The 27,492-nt window shown below is 41.1% G+C and overlaps 5 protein-coding genes and 2 non-coding genes across 9 annotated transcripts; 3 read left to right on the top strand and 4 right to left on the bottom strand.

Annotated features, from left to right (window-relative positions):
- Positions 1–206: 206 nt before the first annotated feature.
- fermt3b (FERM domain containing kindlin 3b) lies at positions 207–10,640 on the top strand. Of its 2 annotated transcripts, none has more exons than XM_035161257.2 (15): positions 207–401; positions 1,533–1,657; positions 2,560–2,793; positions 4,089–4,205; positions 4,851–5,019; positions 5,585–5,687; positions 5,804–5,911; positions 6,288–6,422; positions 6,564–6,610; positions 6,831–6,955; positions 7,350–7,456; positions 7,677–7,898; positions 8,081–8,205; positions 8,678–8,819; positions 9,500–10,640. In XM_035161257.2, exons 2-15 carry the CDS (start codon positions 1,534–1,536, stop codon positions 9,677–9,679), a joined length of 1,938 nt encoding a protein of 645 aa, XP_035017148.1. In that variant the 5' UTR covers positions 207–401; position 1,533; the 3' UTR covers positions 9,680–10,640. The 2 variants fall into 2 exon arrangements, with proteins under 2 accessions (XP_035017148.1, XP_035017147.1); XM_035161256.2 differs by having other exon boundaries at positions 1,471–1,657.
- Positions 2,024–2,095, bottom strand: trnaw-cca. The gene has a single exon. It is a non-coding gene; the product is annotated as a tRNA-Trp (tRNA).
- trnaw-cca lies at positions 3,549–3,620 on the bottom strand. Its single transcript has one exon. It is a non-coding gene; the product is annotated as a tRNA-Trp (tRNA).
- A 410-nt stretch (positions 10,641–11,050) lies between the features above and the next one.
- Positions 11,051–14,400, bottom strand: trpt1 (tRNA phosphotransferase 1). The gene is made up of 7 exons (XM_035161261.2): positions 14,120–14,400; positions 13,855–13,936; positions 12,963–13,132; positions 12,341–12,518; positions 12,182–12,238; positions 11,976–12,086; positions 11,051–11,891 (listed from the first exon to the last, which is right to left on the bottom strand). Exons 1-7 carry the CDS (start codon positions 14,174–14,176, stop codon positions 11,869–11,871), a joined length of 678 nt encoding a protein of 225 aa, XP_035017152.1. The 5' UTR covers positions 14,177–14,400; the 3' UTR covers positions 11,051–11,868.
- On the top strand, positions 14,385–18,685 carry zbtb3 (zinc finger and BTB domain containing 3). Of its 2 annotated transcripts, none has more exons than XM_035161259.2 (4): positions 14,385–14,477; positions 14,765–14,879; positions 15,189–16,015; positions 16,205–18,685. In XM_035161259.2, the coding sequence occupies exons 3-4, from the start codon at positions 15,192–15,194 to the stop codon at positions 17,235–17,237; spliced, it is 1,857 nt and encodes a 618-aa protein (XP_035017150.1). In that variant the 5' UTR covers positions 14,385–14,477; positions 14,765–14,879; positions 15,189–15,191; the 3' UTR covers positions 17,238–18,685. The 2 variants fall into 2 exon arrangements, with proteins under 2 accessions (XP_035017150.1, XP_035017149.1); XM_035161258.2 differs by having other exon boundaries at positions 16,202–18,685.
- A 667-nt stretch (positions 18,686–19,352) lies between these two features.
- On the bottom strand, positions 19,353–22,070 carry rnaseh2c (ribonuclease H2, subunit C). The gene is made up of 5 exons (XM_035161262.2): positions 21,980–22,070; positions 21,001–21,155; positions 20,766–20,878; positions 20,234–20,353; positions 19,353–19,596 (listed from the first exon to the last, which is right to left on the bottom strand). Exons 2-5 carry the CDS (start codon positions 21,152–21,154, stop codon positions 19,573–19,575), a joined length of 411 nt encoding a protein of 136 aa, XP_035017153.1. The 5' UTR covers position 21,155; positions 21,980–22,070; the 3' UTR covers positions 19,353–19,572.
- A 97-nt stretch (positions 22,071–22,167) lies between these two features.
- Positions 22,168–27,363, top strand: LOC118112171 (seipin). Its single transcript, XM_035161260.1, has 10 exons — positions 22,168–22,304; positions 23,783–24,030; positions 24,132–24,210; positions 24,347–24,490; positions 24,626–24,661; positions 25,299–25,433; positions 25,546–25,643; positions 26,375–26,531; positions 26,672–26,753; positions 26,894–27,363. Exons 2-10 carry the CDS (start codon positions 23,789–23,791, stop codon positions 26,992–26,994), a joined length of 1,074 nt encoding a protein of 357 aa, XP_035017151.1. The 5' UTR covers positions 22,168–22,304; positions 23,783–23,788; the 3' UTR covers positions 26,995–27,363.
- The last annotated feature ends 129 nt before the right edge of the window (positions 27,364–27,492 follow it).

Below are 27,492 nucleotides of genomic sequence, written 5' to 3'. Positions count from 1 at the left end.
CTACCATGAGTTGTGTGTGTGCTTGCTATCTGAGACAAATGGAAGAGAGTGATACTGTGTATTGTCTGTCATTTAACATCTCCTCCACATATTCTGTAGGAATATGCACATGCACATTGCCTGATATGAGTAAGTTCACACTGCCTGTCAGTCAGAAATTGAGCCTGTTTCACATTTCCGCCTGGCGGAAACTGACAAAAAAAAGGAACAAGCCTTTCTTGACAGAAGTGACAAAGGCACCCCAGATGTAGCTGCACAGACCACAGCCCAACCCGAGAGACGCGACAACTCCTACACAAAACTTTTACAGAAAACGTGGGAAACTTCTTCAGAGATCTGGCAGAGGCACAGGGGTCCCTCCACTTTTCTTCTCTCAAAACCTTGAACGGAGGAGACTGAAGGTAATGTTTTTCTACTGTGAGATTGTGTGTGTGACAGCATGAGTGACAGAGAAAGTTAGGGGGTGTTACATGTGAGGCTTTTGTATCACAAATGTCTCTTACAAGGTCACGTTGCTTTATATAATACAATGAAACTGGTGCACTGATTTCACATCGGAACCCACTCAGATAAATGTAAAGTAAGTATAGGCCTCTAATAGAGGTGAGGAGTGGTGCAGACCCAACATCTATTCATTGCCATCGCATCGTTTGTGATACTACTCTTTGAAAATACAATAACATGAGGAATTAACACATCAACTGTAATATCTCTGAATTGGACTCACTCTCAAACACACGCAGTAACTGTTTCAGCTCTAGATGAACATCACACTGTGGGAGCGTCAGAAAGCGGAAGTGTGCGTCCATGGCGATAGTTCGAAGAAGAAAAAGGAAGTGCTCTTTAAACTGGACATGTCAGTATAAGGTCATAAGGTTTGTGTATGCGTGTGTGTTCGTGTTACTCCGTAACATGTGATATTGAAGCCTGTAATATAATATGCAAGTTTTCTTTGTCTCATATAATAAGTTTAATATTTAGTTCTCTCGTGCTTTTCTTACAGGATGTGAAATTCACCTTTTCACAGCAGTTTTACCCTCTTTGAAAATGTCTTCCACATTTTTGACATACGTTGTTATCTTTTTTCATACTTTTAAACATGTTAACAATTTGTTCACAGATTAAAGTGTATAACTTCTCACTACTGACATACAGATAGGACAATAATGATTAAAATATAAAAATTTTCCATGAAGAAACATCTGACAAATTTGAATACCTCACATGAAGAGATGGTGTTGGCAGTAAAATGGCTGTTGTATTTTGATATCATTCAATAAGATCTGTCTTGTTCATCTTTTTTACATACTGGATGAATCACATTTATCAAACATTTAAAAATCCCTTTCTGACCAGCCGTTTTTTAACAACTTGTTTTCAGTTTGACTAAATCTCGAGCTTCTTTCTCTCCACGTTTGTCTCTGCTGCTTTCCTCTCCTCTCCTGGTATCTGTCTACTCCGCTCTGTCAGACCTGTCTCCTTCATTCCACTCTCTCTTTCTCTCCCTCTTTCTTCCTCTCTCTCTCTCCCAGTATGGCAGCGTGGGACCTGGCAGTCACAGTGGAGGACCTGGGGACCGATGCCCCACCTGTCAACCTCAGCGTGACCTCTGAACTCCACGTCGGAGGGGTCATCCTCAAGCTGGTGGAAAAGACACGTAGGTCACTGTCTGTCTGACGCCGATTGTCTCAGTCTTTCTCTCAATCTCTCAAATAAAATTGTATTTCTTTGTACATAGCCTTCATTTGCAATCTCTTGTATGTCTTTTGGGGGGGGTTTAAGTCAGGTGGCTGCTATGACACTGAAATGTCCCTTTTGGGATTTCCTGTGAGAAAATTAGGACAAAAGAAAAGATTAGCAAGGAGCTCAGTGACTATATTATTCTAATCATTATTTAGAATTATTCTAGTCCATTATTTAAGTTATCACTACATTTCTTGTGCTTGGTGCATCAAAGCCACAAACTCACAATATAATGGTCTATACACAGTCCAAAGAAAACTCTGAAATTGCTCAGAGCATGTGACCCTGACGTGATTTGAACACGCAACCTTCTGATCTGGAGTCAGACGCGCTACCGTTGCGCCACAGAGTCTCTGACAGATGACTTTGAGGTCCTTATCAAATGACCAGTACAAATACCCACTGCTCATTCTCAATTATTGCTACAACTGTTTAAATATGTAGTTTTGATAAACGTTTTTCACAGCAGCCATTTTGACATAAAACAGAAGGTAAAAACCTATGTTACTGATAATATTAATTTAAGCCTCTATAATTGAACAGAACAGAACCATAATTAATATAAGTAATTAAATACCTGTGTGTACTGTCCACTGAAGCTGCGGTTTCATGTGAAAAACATGCATCACATGCAGTCACATAAAATGGATTGTTCCTACTGAAATGAACAGTAACACAAGGCTACATAGAACGTATACGATATAAATTAATAGTTTTCCTCTCGTTGTCACTTTAATGTTTTGAGTGCTTGAAACAAATGAATGTTAACTCAGCCTCAGTCTTTAGTGACATTTGTTCTGTGTGTGTCCTCTGCAGAGATCCAGCGGGATTGGTCGGACCATGCCCTGTGGTGGGACCAGAAGCAGCGGTGGCTGCTGAGGACGGCCTGGACTCTGGAGAAATACGGCATCCATGCTGATGCTCGCCTGCTTTTCATGCCCCAGCACAAGCCCCTGAAGCTGGGTCTGCCCAACGGCATCACCCTGAGGCTCCACGCCTGCTTCTCCAGCCCCGTCTTCCAGACCGTGATGGGCATCTGCAGGATGCTCAGTGAGTCCATTCGTTTCTTTCTTTGTGTCTTTGTTTGTTTGTTTGTTTGAGTAATTTAACTATTCCCTCAGTTCTTTTTCATTCTTCTTCTGCTCAGTAGCTGTTCACGACCTAATTATTCAGAATGTCTAAAAGTGTCTCATTAATATGTTGCAGTCTAATTTGAATGTAACAACACACAAACACACACACACACACACACACACACACACACACACCATTGACTGAAAACAAGTCCTCCACCATCTGCTTCGTGCTTTCATTTAGTCTAATTGTGGCACTTCTTGGTCTCGATTCCTCACCAGAAATCCCCTGGAGGTAGCAACCGACTGGAAAGGTTGTTGAAAAGCAGCAGACTGAGGGGAAATAATGAAATCTGTCAGTAGAAAAGCAGCTTAGAGGGAGCTGGGGTACAGCTTAACAAAGCTCTGATTTCTATCAAATTTACCATGAAGCAGGTAGTTAGAGCACTGAGAGGAGGAACAGACACAGAAATAAATCTCTGTAAACTCTCTTGTGAATGAAATATAACTCAATACATAAAGCCTCAATCAGCCTATTATTCACAGTGGTTTCATTCCAGGGGTTTTGTCATTACTGTCAGTGGGTTAGGGTTAGAACCTCTTTTGAATATGTGACTCTTGAATCTAATTGTTGATCACGATAAAGAAAGAATAGAATATTTTACCCTTACTTTTTGTAACAGTATCAAATGGCTTGCGGCACTTAACAATAATGTCGAAAAAAAAGTAACCTGACCCTGACGTGATTTGAACACGCAACCTTCTGATCTGGAGTCAGACGCGCTACCGTTGCGCCACAGAGTCGCATGACGTAATACTATTTGTCAACAACACATGTAATAAACCAATCATCCGTGGTAGCGTTAGGAGTATTGAAAAGCCGTTAGATCTGGAGATACAGTAAATATACATATTTTGGACTCACTGAGGATTGAGAACAAAAGTGATCTGTGATCGTATGAAATCGGTTGTGTAATTTGTAAACATAATTGTAAAGAATAATCTGAGCAGCGGAGCAATTCGGAGATTTTGAGTTTTATACTTTGCAGGTTTCAATACCCTTTGTAGCATAGGTTTTTACGTCTGTACTACAGTGTTGTACTGTATTTACAGTCGTTTAGAAGAAGAAGTTGAAAAACGTGTTCCCCGCTTAGTTTAACACACGCACACACACACACATTCTTCTGACCTGGAATCAGACCATTGTATTACAGCTGAGACAAACTCTGCTAATTAAATCAAATCTCTATTTCCTCTCTGTTTCCTCTACAGACATCCGTCACCCTGAGGAGTTCTCCCTCCTTCGGCCTGTAGAGGAGAAAAAGAAGAAGAAAGACAAAGACTCAGCAGAGGAGATCTACGACCTGACCGAGGTGCCCCTCTCCTCAGGTACACACCTCATACACTCTGTGTGCCTGACATGCACACATGCGAGAAGGGGTGTCTCTGAGAGAATTTATGTAAAAGCTTGACATTTCTAAAATGTTTATGCAGTAGAGGCAGAATATGTAAAATCTAGTTTCAAAATATCAATGACTGATTACTACTGCCAATTTCACCTTTTAATTTTTCCTTAATGGAATCTCTTTGTATCTGTGCCATCAATAGAGAAACTGATAAAAATAACCTTTTAACTTTTTTCAACATATGAGTGGCACCTAAGGTAGTAACAATAATCACTGAAAGATCTTGATTTGAGTCTGTTCTGCCTCTGAGAAGACACTGGGGGATGCTCCAGGCTGAGATAGTTTGTCCTCAGGAGCTTTTATACAAACAGACAGTCACAATTTAATAAAAAAAAGTTTTTATTGTTAACATAGCTTTTTTAATCTACTTCGTGGTGCCTGTCTGAAAGGTGCCATACAAATAAAGTTTGATTGAAAATACACCATAGCAGCAGTTTTCATCTGTTTCTTTTTTCTTAATCAGCTATTGTCGGTTTTACAGTAAAAACTGAGACATTAATCGGGGAGGTCAGATTTTATTTATATATTTTTAATTACTGTAACCTTCCTACTCACTCCTCATTTGCAGTGTCCCGGCCTTGTCTGTACAACGGCATGCCAGCTCACTTTGCTGACTCACCTCAGATGGAGGCCATCTACAAGATGCTGTCGGTTACTCAGCCTCCCCCTGCCCCAGAAGTCATAGCCAAGCAGTACCGCCCAGCCAGCGTGGTAGACAAGGCCCATATCAATGGCAGGTATGTCTATACACATACACGTGTGCGAAAACCAACTAAACTTTTGAACATAGTGAGGAGCTGTGGCTTTTAAGACAAGAACAAACCAGGTTAAAGCTCTACAGCCCCACAGTCTAATACTGTATATTATAGGTTATATACAAAGTTTTGCTTCAGGCCTCCTGTCGCTCTAAAAGAGTCTGAATCTAGGAGTCACAGTTCTGATCTGTAATTGACGAGAAGTGTTGTCATACTAATTCACTGACTCAAGCCTCTTTTACAGCTCACATTTTGACTTGTACTTTGAAAAAAGCAAAGATGTTATTAACAAGGACAGAGAACTTTTCAGTTGTGCCAGTCTTGGTTGATAAAGATACTACTACTACTGCTGTCTGCCCATTATTTTGTTCACTCTTTTCTTCCAACTGTCTTTCTTAAGTTTAAAGTGAAAAATGAAATGGAAAAAATAGATAAACAGTAGATCTCAGGAATTGTGGTACTTGTCCTGTACTTGGCATTCGCCAAAATATAAAAAATATATACGTATATTGATATATTTCACATGTAAACTTATTTTTTTTCTCAGGTGGTTGGACTCATCCCATTGTCTTATGCAGCAGGGCATCCAAGAAAATGATCGACTCTGGCTTCGCTTCAAATACTTTGCCTTCTATGACATAGAACCCAAGGTGTGTGTGTGTGTGTGTGTGTGTGTTAAAACAGTATGTCTTTTTGTGTACAGTACAGTGACAGTATAACCGTTTTTTCACCTTCACCCTCTCATTCCTCTCGTGTGTCCCTGCAGTACGATGTTGTGCGTCTGACCCAACTTTATGAGCAGGCTCGCTGGAACATCCTGCTGGAGGACATCGACTGCACCGAGGAGGAGATGATGCTGTTTGGAGCTCTGCAGGTAGAGAACTCTGCTGCTGAGGGAGTAATCAACAGAAATGGAAACTGCTCTATAGGAAGTGAACGATTCCCCTATGAAACTCTGAAGTGTCCCATTTTACAGGAATTGAAAAGTTCATCTGGACACTAGTCATAACTTGTCACTTACTGGATAAAAAACCACACCCAATTCTTGTAACTTTAATAACAGTTTTAAGGTTGCAATAATATTAAAGATACACTTAGTTGTAAAAGTTCTTCCACTCTTGAAGACAAGTTACAAAAAATCGCCCTTTATAAACTGATTTTAGAATCTACATGAAAATAGGAAGCTACAACACATTTTAACATCTCGTACATGATTGTCACTCTCCTGTCTTACATTGAAACTCGTGTAGTACCACATCAGTAAGGTGTCTCAGTCGGAGCCCCCGATGTTGAGCTCCAGTGCAGCCATGGATGACCTGGAAACAGCCCTGCAGTCTCTAGAAGTCAAGATGGATGGAGAGAGCAGCTCCGCCTCCGATCTGCTGGTCAGACATTTTGGACTCACTCTCTTATTTCTTTTTGTTTGAAGTATGAGTTTAAAGAGAGATTTCAAAGGGTAATAATGTTTACGTTGTTCTTCATGGAAGCAAGATAGTGAAATGTTAATCATTTATCCATTCCTCCAGGAAACCATGACTGCACCAGAACTCAATGACTATCTGAAGATATTCAGGTGAGATTCATTTTCCAACCTCTCAGGTCCACATGAAATAATCTTTATAACGATATAAACATAGATAAACATCTGCTCTTTAACAAATATTTGACTTTTGATCCACTGACAAAAACAAAAACTGTATTTTCAATTCCTTTTGAATTTCTTTTATACATGAACAGGTAACATCTTGAAAAATAGTGATTTGGTGAAATCTATCCATGTGACTGTGTTTCAGACCAAAGAGGCTGACACTGAAGGGATACAAACAATACTGGTTCAAGTTCCAGGATACATCCATCTCGTATTTCAAGAGCAAAGAGGAGAGCATCGGGGAGCCCATCCAACAGATAAACCTCAAAGGTAACGAACAAATTATCATCACTTTTTATTAGTATTATATTTCCTGCTAAGTCAGGTCAGCAATAATTGTAAGTAAGTATGTATCAATTAGTGGCCGATGAACCGGCAGTCATAGTTTAGCATCCTGTTTACTTAGATCTGTGAAACATCACTGCTCAGAAATGATCACATACAGTACTACAGCATAAAGTGATGCTTACAAGTAAATCCCAACACAAACACACGCACACAAGTTTGGGCAGGTATTTGTTATTAGGATTTGCATTGACTTCCATATATTGTGGATAGCCTAGTTTCCCTCCTCTGTATGTTCCAACAATATTCCATCTCCATGTCTGACCCACAACTGTCACATGTGAGTTTTCTTATACTTTAATATTGACTGTGCACACAGGGTGTGAAGTGGCGCCAGACGTTAACGTGGCTGCACAGAAGTTCCAAATCAGACTCCTGATACCAGCACCGGAGGGCATGAACGAGGTTTATCTGCGCTGTGAAAACGTGAGGTCACTCACTCACACACACACACACACACACACACACACACACACACCTCTCCTTGTTTCTGTATGTGACATCCTCTCAGTTCCATCACCTCTCTTTCAACACCTCATGTCATTGTCTCACTATCTCACATCTCTGACCCCAGTTCCACCTCTCCTCTCACTCACTGACTCTCTCTTTCTCTCTCTACACTGTGTCTTTGCCTCTCGCCCTCCAGAAGCAGCAGTATGCTCAGTGGATGGCTGCATGTCGGCTGGCCTCCAAATGCAAGAGTCTCGCCGACAGCAGTTTCCAGAGTGAAATACAGAGCATTCACTCTTTCCTGGAAATGCAGCAAACCAACACAGGTTCCCACGGTAACGCACCTGCCAATGATGAAAGCATCAATACCCACAGTCTGGTATCGCCACGCTACCACAAGAAGTACAAAACCAAACAGGTACAACAGCCACACAGGAGGAGGAATATCTTCACAGACACAAAATTATAAAAAATTGTAGATGCAAGGTTTCTTATTTGTATTAGACATCTGCAGTAGTACAGGGATGGATATCGACTTAATCAGTTTGTGCAGCAAACATATGTTTACATCTGATCGTTACCCTGTGCCTGTTCCTCCAGCTGACCCCTCGTATCCTGGACGCGTACCAGAACGTGGCTCAGCTCTCTCTGACTGATGCAGTGATGCGCTTCCTGCAGATCTGGCAGGCTCTTCCTGACTTTGGTCTCTCATACTTCGTTGTCAGGTCACGTTTACAGTTTACTTTGAAGCTTTTTCAGAATTCATCAATTTAATCCTATTTGGTCACAACATGGTGTCCGATAACTAGAACTTTCATAGTTTTACATATTTCCTCCTATTACATAAAATGTAAATACACATTTACTCATACACAGCATAAATATATCAATGACTATTAAAGTTGTCGGTATTTTCAGAAAAGAAGAGTAAACAGTTTAAAGCCAAACAATAAAAATATCTAAGATCCTTAAAACTTTTGTCAAAATTACTTTAAAATGTAGATTGTTGATGTATTTGCAACTACCACCTATTCGCTTGACACAATTCAGTAGATGAATTGTGAAACTTTCGAACATTCATTCATGAGTCCCCGCTCCTGACACAGTCGTGGTGTAAACATGAGTGTTGATAAGAGTGATGGTATCCAAAGCAAGAATTTAACAACAGGAAGCTAAAAGACATTTTCTGACCAATAGGTTCAAAGGTAGCCGAAAAGACGAGGTACTGGGCATCGCCCCGAACCGTCTAATCCGCATTGACCTGGGAGTGGGTGATGTGGTCAAGACATGGCGTTACAACAACATGAAGCAGTGGAACGTCAACTGGGACATACGACAGGTCAGACTCTGTAATCAGGTTTTTTTGCGTGATGTGCTGGTGAATTTGATTCTTACAGGGATGAGTTTAACTTTTAGACACATTACTCTCATATTAAGGTTCCGAATTAAAACTCGGGGTAGGCTCTGTCTGTCTCTTTAAGACTCCACTCCAAAGCCCAGTCTACTCTGATTGGCCAGCTGACTCTCTCGGTTGTGATTGGTCAACTGCTTCCAGTGCATGTAGGAAATGTCAGCCTCCTCTCTTACTTTACCTGGCTTTATCAGGGAGCGTACCAGACTACCTGCTGGCGTGCATAATGTGAATGTGGGCCATTGTGATGTCACTTGACACCTCGATGGTGCGGAAGTATCGGCCGAACCACTGACGAGGTGTTTCAGGAGCTTCTGGAGCAGTGTTTTCTGTGTTGGAGAGGAGCTGCAGACTTTTACATACATACAAACCTATGATACACTAGAGGAAAGAAAAATTGAAAAAACATCATGTCTCCTTTAAAAGATCCCCGAATAAATTGTCAACATTGTATTTTTTCACTGTCTAATTATCATTCCTCATATTATACGTTTATCTTTAGCTAACATTTGTTTCTTTGTGTGTGTGTGTGTGTGTGTGTGTGTGTGTGTGTGTGTGTGTGTGTGTGTGTGTGTGTGTGTGTGTGTGTGTGTATCTGACCCCTCCAGATGGCCATCGAGTTTGAAGGCAACATCAACATCGCGTTTAGCTGCGTGACTGCTGACTGTAAAATCGTTCATGAGTTTATTGGAGGCTACATTTTCATGTCAACACGCAGTCGTGAGAAGAGCGACACGCTCAATGAGGAACTCTTTCACAAGCTGACCGGAGGCCATGAAGCTCTCTGAGACGAAAACACACAGTGCATTCTAGGTTGCATTCAGTCGAGTACAAAAAAAGGGTCAAAAAGAGATATTCTGCTCATATGTTAATGTGTAAACCCACTTTATCAGCTCACTTATGTTTTTATCTAGTGTTAGATTCACACGCACTGTTTTTTCGTCAGAGGATGGAGGACTTCACATGAGTTCAAGTCGAGTGGTCCTCATGCTGACTTCTACTTGCCTTCAGGATGGAGTAAACATCTGGTTCATCATCACTGGGACAAAATAATTTCATGGAGCTGCAACATCAACACTTGGATGAGCCACCAGCTACTTTTCCTTTTCACCCTTTAGTATTCAGACTTGTAATCAGTATTATTCAGTATGCAAAACTAAACTTTGTTCACCGCTGCAGTCATAATATCACTTAAACGTTTGTAAGTAATGAATGCCGTAGAAGTGCCACATTATTATTAGAGCCAACAATTTAAAATACAATCTTTGCCACAAAAACATATGGATAAACAAAGATTTTTTAAAATAAATACAAGAATCCACTTTTAATGATCTGTCATCTTCACTCCGGGTAGTCGTGACATATGGTGGTAACTTCTGTTATTTGTTACGCAGGAAGCTTTTGATCAATTATCTCCTGTCACATGCTGTGTGTCCTTATCTTACAAGACACAGTAAAGTTAGTCCGTTAAATTAAAAACCACAGTTTCTGCACCCTCTGCTTTCCTAGAGTCACATGACTAACCACATGCAAATGTTTGTTGGCTTGTTGGTGCCAGCAGGCAGAGTGTGTGTGTGTTTGTGACCAGTGTTATATATTTTATAACTTTTAAGTAAGACTGACCAGGTCGTCTAAATGGGCCATAGTTTATTTAGCACTAACAAGGCAATGGGAAAATGTAAAAAGTGACATTTGTTAGCTTAAGTTGGTTAATTTGTCATATAAAAATAAAGATGCTTCCCTACAGTTTTCCTGATTCTTTCAATGACAAGTTTTTCAATTTAGTTTAATTTAGGATTAACTCTGAATGGACTCTCCTATTCCCGAGGATGCTCCTTCCAAGTGTTACCAAGGGAACTAGTATAAGCATAAACCAACCAAGGGATGCTAGCACAGTCAGGTGAGAACTTCCTGTGACCACAGATGAATTAGAATCCTCACACTGATGGCATTTCTATGACGCTTGATCACAGCCAACACTGAGGGGAATGGTCAAGTGCTGTCTAATCAGAGCAGGAGAGAAAAACACAGGAACATATTAAGAACCACAAAAACATGCATGTATGATACTGTGAACTCTACATAAACACATGTGTAATGCACATATTCACACTAAAAACTGTAACTCATGGATGGACACATATTCAATATCAACACGGTAAAGTTCCACCAATCAAAGCTTTAATCAGACCTTCCTAACTATTCTTACATTTTTAAATCACTGACACCATCATTACTATATTCAAAGAAAGATATATATATATCATCCTTTTCCCACTTTTCCTACAGCACTTTTATTCATTGTTTTTACAGTTTCAGTTAAAATACTGCAGAGGAAATTCAGCATGTTCGCTGGAAACAGACGGGAACAACTGGGCAGTTTAATATGTGGTGTGATTTTACATGGTATAAAATAACAAACAATATATAACATGTTAAGTAGTGATATTTAAAGGTGCTGGGATTTTGTTAACTAAATATTGACAGAATCAGGCTAACAGGATAAACCTGTCTTTATGATAAGCTAAGCAGCTGCTTTGTATTTACTGTACAGATGTAATGGAGAGTCTCAACTAACTCTTCTTTGTAATAATTGAATACATTGTTTAATTAGTAATTTTTTTGTTGTTGTTGTTGTTATTGTCATCTTGGTTTTCGCTGTTATAACAAATATTAGTAATAATGACCCTGGTTGGCTGCATCCTTTTTAAATCGCCATGCACTACAGTATCATCACCATTGTTTTGAACCCACCTAACTCAATCATTCAAAACATTGGTTCCTCCCACTGGCGCTCTTGGTCGGAGCAGTGTTCCAGGAAGCCTGATGTGAGACCACAGTTTTTACCTCCACAGCTGCATGCTCACGTCTCCCAACTCCACCAGATCCATGGCGGCTCAGGGTGGGGCAGGACGAAGAAAACGGTAGGGGAGAGGTGTGTGTCCCCCAGGTTACACAGAGGTGATGCAGGCTGCTGCTACTGCAGTGGCAGGATGCTCTCTGAAACACAGGACCAGAGTGACTTCAGTGAACAAGGAGATCATAAATCCTTCAAAACAAAATCCATGTGATAGTTTTTCTTACGTGTAGGTCTCAGTCTTAAGGCTCGGCTAAAGTATTTTGGGAGAAGTTTTCCCTCTGCGTCACCTGCAGTCAGCAACACGCCATTTTCCGACCAGAAGAACTCAATACCATCTGTACAGTCACAAATAAATACAAAACACACGTTAGAGAGATTGTTGGCTCAACATGTGGACTGAATTGGGCAACAGTCAAAAGGCTCAAATTACCAGCGAGAGCCTTTGGGACGTCGATGAACACGGCAAGATCACAGTTTCTTCTCATTCCTGCAGGGAAAATGAAATAACTCTGTAGGACCAGTTTTATCAATGTCCAGAAGACACGCGTGTGTCTCCTTTTCTGTCACACACACCACATGCAGAGTTTACCACTGATGATGCCCTCCTCCCCTGGGAGTCCTGATGCCAGGTGGATGTGCGTCCTCTTCATGCGGCTCAGACCCTGCTGCTGGATAGAGCTCCAATTGCTGAGGTAGGAGCCGTGAACGGCCTCAGCAGGATAGTCTGAAGAACCAGTCAGGACCGGTTTCAGCTCCAAATCCCTCACCTGACACCAGCAAAGGAACCAGGGAGAAGTTTATTGGACTAGATTATGAGTTTTGTTAAACTTTGTAAAGAGAATGTCGGGGATGTTGTTGCTTGATTAGTTGTAAAGATCTATAGTGATAGTGAAGTAAACTACTATTTAGGGGAAATTAGGAGAAAAAACTGTACTGGATAGGATTAAATTAGGGGGAATTTTAAGATGTGACTAAACCTCATATAGATTTATCATGTTAGTCCACACAGAGGAAAAGTGATCTATCTAAAAGCAGTTTTGGTGCACATTAAATAAACAGCACAAATATAACACTGAAAACAACATATCCCCAAACATCCTGGCAAGGCATGCTGGTTTGCTGATGAAAACCATTTTCTGTGCCATCCACAGATGTCCACATGTCTCTGTTCTGGAATACAAACAAATCCGAAAATACATTGCTATGTTTACCTGGACTGAATGGCCCTGGTTGGCTCGAATCTCCATCCGTCCATCCTCTGGGTGCGAACGTAGCTTGAAGCGCTGCTTGTCATCTGTGACCACGACTCTCTTGATGTCTTCCAATGAGTACGAGCGAAACTGCGGGTGAGCCAGGAGCTCCTCCACAAACAAGAAGCCATCTGTGAGGAATGATAGCTGTTATAACTCTGGTCACAGTTCCACTTTCCACTCACCTCTGTGCACTGCACGCTGCACTGGAATACATTTACAGTCCGCAAGCATTCTGTGAAACTCAGAATACAGGTGATGGTTTTGTGAATGAATGCAGAAAGAAAACCACTGCCATTTCTAGACCTGTACATAATAGCAACAGGCAACATTTACCACAATGTTAATTATTATCTCATATGGTCACTTTTGACTTTTGTGTAACTTTTGCTGGAGGAACCTACATATGTTAGACTACAACCCTGATTTTATTGAGTGCTTTGACTATGGTTCATAATATGAGTGACTCTGGCTGGGATTGAGGCACAGACCCAAACATTTGCATTTGTTCATCATCTGTGTTTAGTGCACAAACTGGTCACATTAAAAACAAACGATATGTGAAAATAATACAGTATAGCAAATCTATTTCTATGTCAGAGAGGCTTAAGACCAAAATAAACCCACAACATATTATATTATTATAACTTTATTTGTATAGCCCAACAGATTGAATTCAGTTCCATTTAATGCGCCAAATCATAACATATTAAGGTCGAGACCTTAAAATTTATATGGAAATCCAAATTGTGGTTGTTAGATAAAAGATAACATAAAAGCTTCATACATCCAAACTTCTGACAGAGACTGTGACGGTATCAGTGAAGGGACATTTGTTTTATGACTAGCTCACCTGCTCCCATTTGAAGACCCATCTGGTTGGCTCCATGACGCAGAACATAAGTCATGGATTTGGACAGGCGGACATCTCTGTCCTGGTCAGGGAGGACAGACAGAGACACTCAATCTCAGCTCTAAATATAGCTATGGTTTAAAAATAGAGCCCAGACTTTACTATTACAAACAACCCATGCTGCCTGTCTTAGTAGTAACATATCACAGACATGTCATGAGCTAGAAATATATTTTTTGAGCTGTGGGGCGCTGCAATCTCTCACCTCTCCACCACGGGTTCTCCTTCCTCTTCCTCCTCTTCCTCCTCTGTCACTGTCCATTTCAATGCAGTGAGCTTTATCACTCAGATCATGGTTTCTAGCTGCTGGGTGATGTAATGTATAAATCTGCGAGTTTAATCCAGAAAATTACTGTCACAAACTACTGTTACTCATGAATCAGAGGACTCTCCACGACTGCTCTCAACAAACATACAGCTTGCTACCTACTTCCTGTTTGTTCCCCCAACCCGCCTGTAGGTGGCAGTGTGGCAGGTGGTGTGCGGCTGTCGAAACCCAGGCACCACAGAGGAAAAGGTGCATTTTGTCTGGGATAGAAACAAACAAGTAGCATCTGTCGCAGGTAAGAAAACTTTCACCGCTTCTCTAAACGCAGGAGTTGCAACCAGAGCGGGACCGCTGCTCTCTGTTTCAGGCTAACTCAATGCTAATGGGTGCTAACAGAAACCATGGGGTCGTGGAGCTCTGGGATTGTAGACTGAGGCTGAGCTGACTTGGCTAACAGATGTTAGCACGGGTGATCAGGAGCTGTCTGTCTGTCTGGAGGAATACCTCTGTCATACCTTTTTCACGCTGTTAGCTCCGTGTCCTGCTCCCCTGCTCCTCACTGACTGTGTTGTTTGTATGTAGTGCTACACGCGATGGTAAAACTGCGCTGAGGGGTTTGTTCAGATCACCATGGCAGCGCTCCGAAGACTCACCTATCAATAACGACGTTTGAAGAGATACACGGGCCACACTGTCGGTGAGTATCCCGCTCTTTTGTTTTACTGTTGATGTCATAAAGTCATTTTCTCAGTTACATGTTGATGTTACTCCTGTTCTTATGGCGAACACTGTATTGGAATTCTTATGTACGGTGGCCCACAAGTGTCGAACAGAATGTTATGAATATTGCATTCTCTCTATTTTATTTTAAGATAAAAACCTCATCAAATATAAGTGTAATGGGATTGGTGGGGTTTTTTTTGTAATTAGAATGCACTGACCCATAACTTTTCTTTCTAGCTGACCCCAGAGCTGTCTGTACTGATTCATCCTCTCTCTTGCACAGGTGATGGAGTTCCCCCAGCATTCCCAGCAGCTCCTGACCGCGCTGCGTTCCCAGCGTCAGCGAGGCTTCCTCTGTGACTGCACTGTCCTGGTGGGATCGTCCTGTTTCATGGCTCATCGTGCTGTCTTGGCCTCCTGCTCGCCTTTCTTTCACATGTTTTACTCAGATTCCCTAGGGAGCAATGGTGAAAACAAATCTACCAGCTCTGTCACACTCGACGCAGACATTGTAACGGCTGCTGCCTTTGGCTTGCTCTTGGACTTTGTTTATGAAGGTGTGCTGCCGCTGGAGGAGTCCCCACCAGTGGAGGACATATTGGCGGCTGCGAGCTTTCTGCACATGAATGAGATGGTGAGAGTGTGCAAAAGACGACTGCAGAGACGAGGGCCTCTGGCTGAGGCAGACAGCACTCGCTCCGAGGAGAGTGCCGGTGTGAGGAAGGCAATAGAGATGGGAAGAGACAGTGATGGTGGTGGAGCTCAGCCTGTTGTGGCCATGGCAGGAGATCGCTTGAATTCAGTTGCAATGGCAGTGCGACTCTCACCAGTGGCGGTGAGGAGGCAGTTGGAGTCTGTCAAGTCTGAGAGGAGGACTAGTGGGGGGTCATTAGAGGCACGGATTCACACTCTTCTGAGCCCTGATCTTGCTGATACCACTCAGCCAGGTATGGATGCCCCTCCTTTGCCCCCAGGCAGAGAGTTTGTGCAGGGCCTCATCACTGGTCAATCTGTCCCCGCCGCCTCTGGAGGTCACACGAGGATGGGAGTTGGAGGTCAGGGGGAGGGGTCGGCACTCAGCAGCCCCTGCAGCACCACAGAGATGTACAGGTATAAATCTGTTGTAAATTTATCGACTAAAATTATGGAATGTTCAGAGAGAAGTGGAATTCAAACGGTAGTTCCAGTAAAATGTACAGGGCATACCCTAATTTGCTGTGTACTAATGGGCATTCTTACTATTTATTGTTGTTGTTCTTTCTATCCTCATTCCTTTCTTTCTTTCACCTGCCGCAGCAGCAACCAGCAGCCCTCTTCCTCGTCTTCCTCCTCCCTGATCCCTGTGAGTGTGGCTGGTGGGCGGTCAGGGGTTGCTCTGTCAGAGTCCAGTCTCTCTCCAAGCCTTCATCAGGACGTACCACGATTACCCCGTGACAATGATGTTCGGAAACGCTTAGAGACTGACCACAGAGGTACATCAGACGGAGGACAACAGATGGTCATGTTAATCCACGCGTCAGCACCCATCTCACACTCACAATCCAATCCGACACAATCACCAATCCAGCGTGCGCCTCCCCAAATCCGAATCCAGAACACTTTGTCACTCCAAAGCCAAAGCTCCGACTTTCACATTCACTGTCAGACACAAAACCTTGGGGGACCTGAGGGGGATACCGGAGCTTCACCCACCACAAGAAATGTGGGCAGAGTGCGTACAGACAGCAGTAATGACAAGAATGTGATAGTCAAAGTGGAGGCCATAGTTATATCTGATGAAGAGCTGGAGGAGGAGAACAGAGAGAGAGAACCAGTGATGGAACTGGACAATGATTTTGAAGACGACATCCAGGAAGAGGAGCTGAACAGTCCTCAGTTTCTCCACTCCCACCCGCAGGCCCTACTACAGATGACGTCCCATTCAAATGACTACTCCTTCCCCCTCTCTCCCTCCTCTTCCTCTTCTGGTGCCGGCCCTTCCTCCCAGGAAACCTCCTCTTTTGCTGCCTCCCTCATTACTCCGTCCACAGCTCAGCAGCATTTAGAGACTCCAACGTACTACCAGGACTCTATGGGTAACTTCATGGAGGACGTCCCCACTTGTGGCGTCTGTGGAAAGACATTCTCATGCACGTACACACTAAGGCGCCACGCCATAGTGCACACACGCGAGCGCCCTTACGAGTGCCGCTACTGCTATCGGAGCTACACACAGTCCGGCGACCTGTACAGACACATTCGCAAAGCTCATGACCAAACGCTGCCGGCCAAACGCAGCAAGGCAGACATGGAGCCCTCCCTGCCCCCACAACCACCACCGGATCTCAGTTAACACACAATATTTTCCATAGTTATTCACACACACCAAAACTTTAATCTGATATACTGACTGTAATAATGCCTTCCACCCTAAATTGAGTGGGGCTGCAGTTAGCGATTACTTTTTCAATCAGTTGATGAATTGTGTCGACTTAAAAATGTTACAGAATGGTGAAAATCTCCATCACAATGTCTCAACGCCCAAAATGGTTTCTTCAAATGTTATTTTCTTATTTTATCCAACCAAGAGTTAAAACTGAAACACTTTATAAAACTACAATAATCTAAATATTCCCGTTTTAGAGGCTTAATTGAGTGATTTTTCCCCCCCCCAGTATAAAATAACAGCCAATCTGCTTTCAAAGTATTACATTTCTGAAATAAATACTTAGAAATCCTTTTAAATATATAAACACTAATCTGTTTATCTTGACAGTTGCATTATTTACTTTCTTTCATACTTAACACTACATTTGAACATTTGACACTTCCCTGAAAGGACAAGGCAAACCTATGATAGATTTTTTTTAAATTAATGTAACAACATTTTAAATCAAATTTCTAAAAGCACTCTTCCCTCTTGAGACCCAGCAAAATGCATGCCCTTAGTTGCGCTGCCTCTCAACCTTCAACCAAAAAAGTATCCATCTCATTTTATTCAAATATCTAAACCTGGACTGAAGTCACCTCGTCTGTCTATTCAAGTGAGGACGTTTGGGTCCACATAAGTACAATGAAATACAATCATTAATACTGAGAGTAAATACCAGGGATGTCGCAGTGAAATCTGCTCAAAGTAGCACATCGTATGTCAATGTATGACAGGATACCTGTGCATTACTCTTAATAGCTAAACTCATTTGATATTCTACACTCAAACCATCAGTTTATGTTAAAGCAACACTATGTAATTTTTACTGAGCAGCAGCGCCCTCTGCAGCTGAACATGGTGATTCATTCTGTTGACTTTGGAGAAAAAACTAAGTCTATCCATGTGTTGCACAGTCCCACTCACTGAACTAAACCACAACTGAGCGGTGGATATAACCCCATGATCCCCGGCTTCCTGAAACAGAGGCTACTCTCTGTTCACTCTGTTCAGAATTCTTCATATTTGAAGTTTTAGTGACTTACAAGTCTATTTAACTGATCTACAGTTAAGCATTACTTTTTCACTTGCTGTGTCTGATGCTGGTCAGTTACACATTTCTCACCAATCGTATCCGTCACCAAAAGTACATAGAGGAGATACAGACGTTCAGGATAAGGAGTGGAAACGAAAGCGGCATCATTCTCCGTAGTTCCAGTCAGTGAACCATCGAAACTCAATTCGAAGCTGCTATTTTAAGGTTAAAAAGTTGCTTAGTGTTTGCTTGAATTGATAAAATTGCCTTTCCAGTGTGACTGTGTGCCAGCAGAGATCGACCTATGTCCTACCATGGTGTACTGTTTGGGGTTTTATTTACAGGATGAAACTATCTGTCCTTTATGTGTTAGCACATATCTTCAGAAAGTATATAATTTGAATCTGATCGTGCAATTTATATTTTATGAAACTTTGCCGGAGTCTCTCAGCACTGTGCCTTATGATGTCCTGCCTTGCGATTTCTCTATCACATGTTTCATAGACTCATGACATTTCCCATCAGCATCAAATAAAAGTGGTTAGAAATGGAAAATAAGTTCAATTGTATGAGCCTACATTACCTGGTAGGATTGTAGAGTGGAGGTGAGGAAGCAGTGAATACCTTTTGTGTTTTTCTTTGCTTATTCTGTATTTTCTCCTGCCATAGAAAACTGCATATACAGTGTGAACACACATGCCTCCTCTCTCATTGTTGAAATTTAAAACTGTAAATGTGCCTCAATGACTGTTTGACACTGTGGGATTTGTTCTTCTGCACCATTTCACCTGTTTTTGGAGCTGGTTTAATGACATTTGATTAGTATTGTATTGCCACAGAAACCTAAGAGTTTTGGAGTCATAAAGGAAAGTTGAATCAGTTGTTATTTAGAGTTTTATAGTAGCAAATGTTGAAAATCTAAATGTTACCTTGTTGTGAATAAACTCTGTTTAGAATAAATGTGTAAATATTCATGTTTCAGTGACACACAATGCACAGGTTGGTCAGTTCACATTTTTTTTTATTTCACAAGAGAACATGTACAGTACAAAAATATAAATGTTACACCTGTAACTTATTGCTTTGCAACAATAACACTACACAGGTTAGTATGTCGGAAGTCGTTTTACAGGCCGGTAACCAGCAGTATCTGTACATTTCATTCCAAACACGTTGAGGTGACATCAACCAGCCTTTTCTTAGCGGGAGATTTGGTCTCTAACTTCAGTCTTCGACCGGCCCGTGGATCTGTGAAGAGAAAATATCAGTGTCCACCTACAAATCTGTCTGCCTCTGTGTCCTTGTATTTCCAAACAATGATATTCTGATTAAATATTGTTGTCAATATAATGTTTTTGTCTATTTTCTTTAATTGAAGAGAAACAAAGAGCAGTGCCACTGTTCCAATCTCAACCAGAATATCCAATATCTACCCAGAGATCCATTTAATTGAACCATTTGTATCTACTCTTCATATTTGTAAGTTGTATGTGGACTGAAAGACTCAATTAATCATAAAGCTTTTAGGCTGCAAAAGTAATTTTAACCTATAACGCATATATAACATATATGCTTATGTGACATAAACTAATGTGTGATTAAAATTATTGTTTGATAGTTTGCTCTGTCAGTGAACAAACAAATCAACAAATGTACAAATTTCCTCTGGAAAATGTAAAAACATGTAATGAATAAAAAAAGCTGCAGCTTTAGTTAACTTATATCCTTAAAGCCATGCTTGTGATTAAGGGTTAAACATACTAAATAAATGAACCCATCTTAAACTACAGTCTAGATAATGTAAGATCAATTTTCAAATATTAGGTGACACAGGAAAAGTCTTAAACCAGCGTTTTAAGTAAAAAAAAAACAACCAACAACTTACAGCTTCAGCAAGCTCTGGCCAATCCATTGCCATCACAACAGTGTCGTCAGAATTCGGAGATGTCTCCATGTTCCAGTAAGTCAGCTTGTCGAACACAGAGGACACCTTCACTGTCCTGTCCTGGACACACATACAAACACATCATTTAGCATCATGTATACATTCAGTTGTTTACTAAACTTTTGGCAACTATGGTCAAACTGCATATTTGTTGATTTTTTTGGGGGGGGATGAAAAGAAGTAAATTCAAACCCCAGCAAAGAAAAACTAAAACAAATGAGTGTCTCTCAGATTGTTTTATTTCATGAAGTTTAAGAATAGAAATTGCAGCATGTGCAGGGGTGCTTAGTGACCCTGCTTTTGGCAGATATCACTTTTTGTACCAACCCAAGTATTTTTATTTTATATATATATTTTATTCTGTATTGAGTCATTTTTACCCACTCTCCACCCACACCCCTGCACATCTGATTTTATGCCTCATGCATTCAACGCTATGATGATTGATCCAGACAGTTTTAGTGGTGTTTACCTCTTGGTCAGAGCCGGGCTTGTTGATATCTTTCAGCACCAGGCCAGTGTAACCCTGCGGACAGCTGAGCTCCTGCCCCTTCAACCCACGCCCTCTGAATGACACCGTCTTCTCTGTAAAGGGAGAAATACACACCAGTGAGTCTTAGCCTTAGTCTGATCATTTTCCCTATGAAATGCAGCTTTCATTTGCAAAAGTACAAATCTGACGGAGATTAAACATACTGTGTGTGTACCATATTTTTGGTCTTTAGTGGTCGCTGTGAAGTATTGTGTGACCTGGGCCGGCCCGTTGTGTTCAACCTCACAGGGCAGGAGATGGACTGGAGCTGTCTGTGCCTGGCCCACTGACGACACACGGACACGAGTCACACTGGTGTTACAGGACATCCTGCAACCAGAAGACAGGAGAGGACAAATTAATAACAATTATTTGTACTCTACTATTCCACTTATACCGAGTGTTCAGCCTGTGCAACCTTCACTATTATTGCGAAAGCAGGTTGTCTGGGTTTTGCTTACTTTACATTTTAAATTGCTCTATTCTCTTTTCTCAATTTTACTTGTCACTCAATTGTATGTAATTTTTAAATCTGTTTTATTGATTTCATTAGAACATTTTCATTTGATTTCTTTTACATTAGTCTGGAATTGTTTGAGTCATTACATGTCTGCTGTCCTTGCTCGTCAGCACGTAAAGCAATTTGAATTGCTTTACGCAAACTGCAGGGAAACTGCGATATAAATACAATTTGATAGATTAATTTCCCTTCTGTGTCCATTGGCTTGATATAAAGAACTCCAGCAAATAGATGATTAATCAAGTTAGTTCACCAAAAAATAATCGGACAGTTTCAGATAAAACTGCTTTTCTCTATTTTGTATTATGATAAACAGAACATTTTTTCACAGTTTTGCCCTATAACGTCATTGTAAAGTATTCAGACATGTTATTATAATATTTGAACTAATTAATACCTAATGAAGTTGTAGTAACAACACAAGAAGAAGTTTATTTAAAGTTGGTCAAATGAATATTATTTCGAGAGGAATCATTTGTGTCCGTATCTGTCAATGACCACAAACATCGAACACTTCCCCTAAAATAAACAGCACGTCTCCTCTGTTACAGACTTTCAAGTGTTTTTAATGGTTCCTGTTAAACATCATTAAACAAACATGCTGTTTAGAGTTTTTTATACGATGACACTTTACCTTCCTGTAGTTCTCCGTTTAGCGCCAGTCGCTGTGTGGCGGCGGAAGTGTCTTCTTCTTCTGCGCTCGATGATGTTTTACCGGGTCTCTTCGACGAGGAGGTACCGCCCCCTGTCGGTGAGAGAGGATCTTGCTTACGCAGGATGTGGCGCTCATCTCTTCATGTGGGACGAACTTAACCCTGTCGTCCAATGGCAGCTTCTCAAAGAGCTAAAGATAAGTTAGTGTTTCTCTGTTCACAACACTTCATGGAGCCAGTGTTATGCTGTGGATCAACACAAGGAGAAGTCATTTCCTCACAGTTTGGTAGCAACTGAAAGCAGAGGTGAGGATTTTTTTTGCATACTAAAGGCAGATGGCTGTTACAGGCATGTTTGATCTGGATGTTGAACTAAAATGCTTCAGTTCCCTATATTCTTTCGCCAAAACATAACTCTAGATATATTGCACATACTTTCATATTTTCATATAGTACATATTGTTTTACTTTTGAACTTTCATTTTTATATATATTTAATATAGCTTCTTTAATTATTGTTCTTGTGTTTTAGGTTCCTGATTTTATTTTTCTCCCAGAACTTTACTGCTCGCCTCTTACTTTACTTACTTATTCATTTTTCTACCTAGTTTTTTATGCACCAAACACCAAACCAAATTACTTGTATGTTTGGTGATAAACACGATTCTGATTATGATGTATCGTAAAATATGCATGTGAGTGAGTTTGGATAAATTGCAGCTTGTCCTAAACGTAGCAGCCAGGCTTCTCACCAAAGCCACAATTAGAGATCTTTATTCCCGTTTCTCTTTGGTGGCTTATTTTAAGATTTTCTTGTTGATCTTGAAGACCTTTTCTCGACTTGGACTCCCTCAGCAAAAGGCCTTGCTATTGTACAATCCCAAATCCCTTGAGATCTGTCTGACAAGCTCCTTATCCTAGTTTAAAACTTTTATAGATAAATAAAGTGTGTTTACCCGAGAGTTGAGGTCTGAATTCATATTGGACTTTCTAAAAACTAAAGTCAAAGTAAAGCTTTTTTTTTTTCATCCAGGCTCTGATCTTATTGGCTATTTTTATAATTTCCATTTTTTCTTCTCACATCCATAACATTTTTATGCTTATTCTTCTGCCCTAATGTTTTTTAACTCATCAAAACAATTTGTTTTAAAAGATTGTTTCATATTGCCTTCAAATCTTAATTTTTCAGTATATTATTATTATTTGTGTTTAATAAGCAGATATGATTAAAACTTGAATTACCTGAAACAAGAAAATAATCATCTCCATCTTACATTTACATTTTATGTTTAGTGAAACGTTTCCTCCTCCCGCATCTTGTACAGTTTATACAAACAGCTTGATGGTTTCCAGTTACATGTAATAAAGTGAAAGTTGCAGTCGACCATTGACACAGTTCTGAGTCATATGATCTGCGAGGCCTCTGCTTGTGACTGAGATTGGACTCGGTGGTTTTTCACTCATTAGTATAATGAATGTACCGACCTGTCTTTCAACCTCAGGACATGAAAATATCAGCATCATCACTGAGTTGTTGTGACCGTGTACAATTACCATGTTTCTTTTTTCAGTAAAATAAGGATCAAATCAAATAACACATTTCATTCTCAGTGATGCCAGCATTCTTCTTTTAATTAATCTGTAATTTTACATCCCCTTGTAAAACATGCCTGTGACATGGTTCATTGACCTTTCTGGGTATTTTTGTATGCGTTGCTCTGCAGGTATTCTTGGTGAATCTGTTTTTTCAGTTTAATATTCTTCATTGCCTCTTGGATTTTCAGATCTTTATGGATCAAGAAAGTCGCTCGCGTGCAGGAGAACCGACAGTCCTCATTGGTCGGGCTCTCCTGAGGCTGCGGGATGCTGTCGCCATGATGATGTCAAGTGTCCATCAGAGAGTCATACGGAGCATTGTTTTGTTCTTTATCATCTCGCTGATCCTGTGCCTCGCTGCCTTCTTATACGGGAGCTTCTACTACTCGTACATGCCCTTGTCGTCTTTTTTGACACCTGTTCACTATTACTACAGGTGTGTAAGTGAAGTGCTGAGGGCCACACTATGAATACAGTGTGTTTTATGCTATGGCTTATGTCTTACTGTAACTCAGTCATTCACCTTTTTGTGTGCAGGTCAGACTGTGAATCTCCCAACTCTTTTATGTGCACTTATCCAGTGGCCAACATCTCTCTGATGAAGAACAATAAACCTGTATGTATGAGCATGTGTGTGTGTGTGTGTGTGTGTGTGTGTGTGTGTGTGTGTGTGTGTGTGTGCATCTAACTTTCTGTATTTAAAGTCTGTACTACTAGTTGAAGGGTGTCCTCTTTTCAAAATCTTATTGCAGGTGCTGTCGTTTGGCCAGGCCTATCAGATCTCTTTGATCCTGGAGATGCCTGAGTCTCTAGCCAATCAGGAGCTTGGGATGTTTATGATCAGGACGACCTGTTTCTCTCAGGAGGGAGGCCCGGTCGCCTCCTCTGCTCGCACTGTGAGTTGTACTGAGATTTGCTCAGCTCCTATCTTCGGCCTCATGTGAACTTACAACCAACTGCTTTATTATTAGAGTTCCTACAAACTCCAATGATTCACTGGTGCATGTTTGCTTTTGCTGTGTGTTTCTCAGGCAAGGCAACCGCTGTCCACCTCCAGCTCTCGCTTCGTGAGTATAGCCCTGACGCACAATAGCCTCCTAATCACGCAACCTTGGCAGAGCCAGATTAGAGCAGCTTATACGCCTGCTGCAGAGATCCGCTACTACACAGGCAGTACCTTAACCGTCCATTATCTACATATATACCGCGTATCAATCTGACATTGGGAGCGAGGCAACATATAGAGACAAACACTCATAGCTTATTCTCACCTACAGTCAATTTAGAGTCTCCAATTAACCTAACCCCAATCTGAATGTCTTTGCACTGTGGATAGTACGAGGAGAACATGCAAACTCTTCACAGAAAGGCGCAACCAGGGTATCAAACCAATAACTTTCTTGCTGTGAGGCGATAGTGCTAACCGCTCTACCACTGAGCTGCCCTAGAAACCTTCGGACACTATCAGAGAGGCGTTGATCATAGTTCACTGAGATCAGCTGTCATTAAACTGAACACACAACCCAGTCATCGGGTCATACAGACGATAAAAAGTGTCAACATCAATTTTCCTAAATGTTCATCAAGGCACCACTGAAAATATCTTTGTTAGTTGGGGTATCCCACATTGGAGGGTTGAGGATTGTATAAAGTAATTTCTGGTAGTGTGATGTCAGGGTGACTGTGTGGTTCTGTTGTGGTCAGAGCATGCTGCGATATCGCTCAGAGCTGCTGAGGACGTTGGGAACGCTGCTGTTCCTCCCTGCCTTCTTGACCGGAGCCACTGAGCAGAAACAAGTGCTGGAGGTGGAGCTCTTCTCCGACTACACAGACGACCCTGTGAGTAGTGGTGCACTCCTTTGTGAGAGTATGTGCATGTGTTAAGTCTGCTTGAACAATGAAAAAGTATTTTGCTTTAAGTCTAACCAATAAATTGTGTGTTCATGTTCAGTATGCCCCCTCCGTCACAGCCGTCATTGAGATCCTGTCCACCAGGGTGCAGATCTACTCATCTGAGTTCTATGTTCATGCTCATTTCAAGGGAATTAGGTGAGAGTCACTTACAAACTTGAACATTAATCTGTATCATATAGCTGATAGTTTATGTAACATCACAAAGAAAACTGTGAAATTAACATTTTCTATCTCATGGCTGAGAGTTTGTGTTTTTCTGCCTCTGTCCGCCCCCCCATTCTTGTGAACATGATACTCAGCAACACTTTGAGGGAATTTCTTCAAATTTTGTACAAACATTCAGATGGACTGAAAGATGATCTGTCTAGATTTTGGTGGTCAAAGGTCAAAGGTCGTGTTGACCTCGCAAAATCCTTTTTTGCCTTGTCAACGTGTTAGCTTAAGAACGCCTCAAGAGAATCATTTAAAATTTGGCACAAATGTTCACTTAGGCTCACAGATTAATTGATTCGATTTTGGTCAAATCAAAGGCTAAATGTCAAGGTCACGGGGGCCTCACAAAATATGTTTTAGGCCTTTAGATTTGTTACTTGGACTCGAAGATTAATTGATTCGATTTTAGTGGTCAAAGGTCACAGTGATCTCATATGAATCTGGAAATGAAAATGTGAATAAACTGAAACTGCACTGTTGGGCGGAGGCAGGGTGGTAATTTGAATTTTCCTTTGAATATCTGTCTGATTATTGATTATTAGCCATCACCGTAGTTCTAGTACATATAGAGAAATATTGTTTCTCATTATATGACAACACCTGTGATACCATAATTACATGTTTCTTTGCTTTTCTCTGTGTCCTTTCATCAGATACTTGTTGTTCTACTTCCCTGTCATATCGGCCCTGGTGGGCGTGTCCAGTAACTTCATCTTCCTCAGCGTCCTCTTCATCCTCAGCTACGTGAGGCTGCTGATGAGAAAGGAGTGGAAAGTGGAGCAGGCGGGAGGACAAGCACAGCTGACAACAGTGAACTTACCACACACAGCTCCCTCTCTTTAGCTGCACTTCATGAGTTTGTGCTTAAGCAGAGTGTGAATTGAATCCTCTCTGGTGTTGTGGCTCAGACTGGATGGCCTCTGAGTGCTTGTTCTCCTTGTTGTTTACAGCTCAGAACAGATGGACCTGAGTCAGAGAGGGAAAAGAACATGAACAACAACCAGCAAGAGGATGAAAAAGATGTTGCTGCGGGTACAATGAAATAACACAGACACACTGGCAAAGGCACACAGAAATTTTATGTTATTTTGAGCTTTTAGCATTATTCACTTGGCACTGACAAAGTGAGTGTGTTGTAGCATGTTTGACTGCAGAAACAAATTCTTTGACAGGTACGGCAGAGCTGCTGGAACCCCTCCAGGTAACCCCCACAAATCAGAGCTGGAAGAGGCCCGATTGCACTGTGGCGCCAGCACAGAGCAGCAGAACATAAATACACGTTGTCAGGAGGAAATAAATGAATTAGAGGCAGCCCGAGGACATTAGAGAAGAAGAGAGAGGAAACAAAGAGAGCAGGATGTAATGATCAAGATTTAAGAGCGATATGTGGTTGAAAATTACTCCGAAAGAGTAAATCCAATACTGACAGGAATCCTGAGGGATGAACTTTACTTTCAAATGTTTTCAATATAATTGTCAAAGCAAAATGTAAAATTATAATTAAAACATATTGGGCAAACTATGCATCGTTTTTAATGTACAAAAATAATTTTAATTGATTGAATTTTATGTCAAAATGCTTGTGTCTTGTCCTGTCTAGAATCTACTCTGTTTACCTGCTGCAATAAACCTTTTAAAAACCCTCAAGTCTATTTGTTTAATCTTTTGTGTTGTCAGAAAACACAACCCAATACAGTAAACAAAGTACACACTCATTCAGTGTGATGACACCTGCTATCTGACACAGGCGGATATCATTCCTGGATGTCCT

Source organism: Hippoglossus stenolepis, chromosome 7, assembly GCF_022539355.2.
Source record: "Hippoglossus stenolepis isolate QCI-W04-F060 chromosome 7, HSTE1.2, whole genome shotgun sequence".
NCBI lineage: Eukaryota > Metazoa > Chordata > Actinopteri > Pleuronectiformes > Pleuronectidae > Hippoglossus > Hippoglossus stenolepis.
The sequence above is the reverse complement of the archived record's forward strand: the minus strand, read 5'-3'. Positions and strand labels throughout refer to the sequence as shown.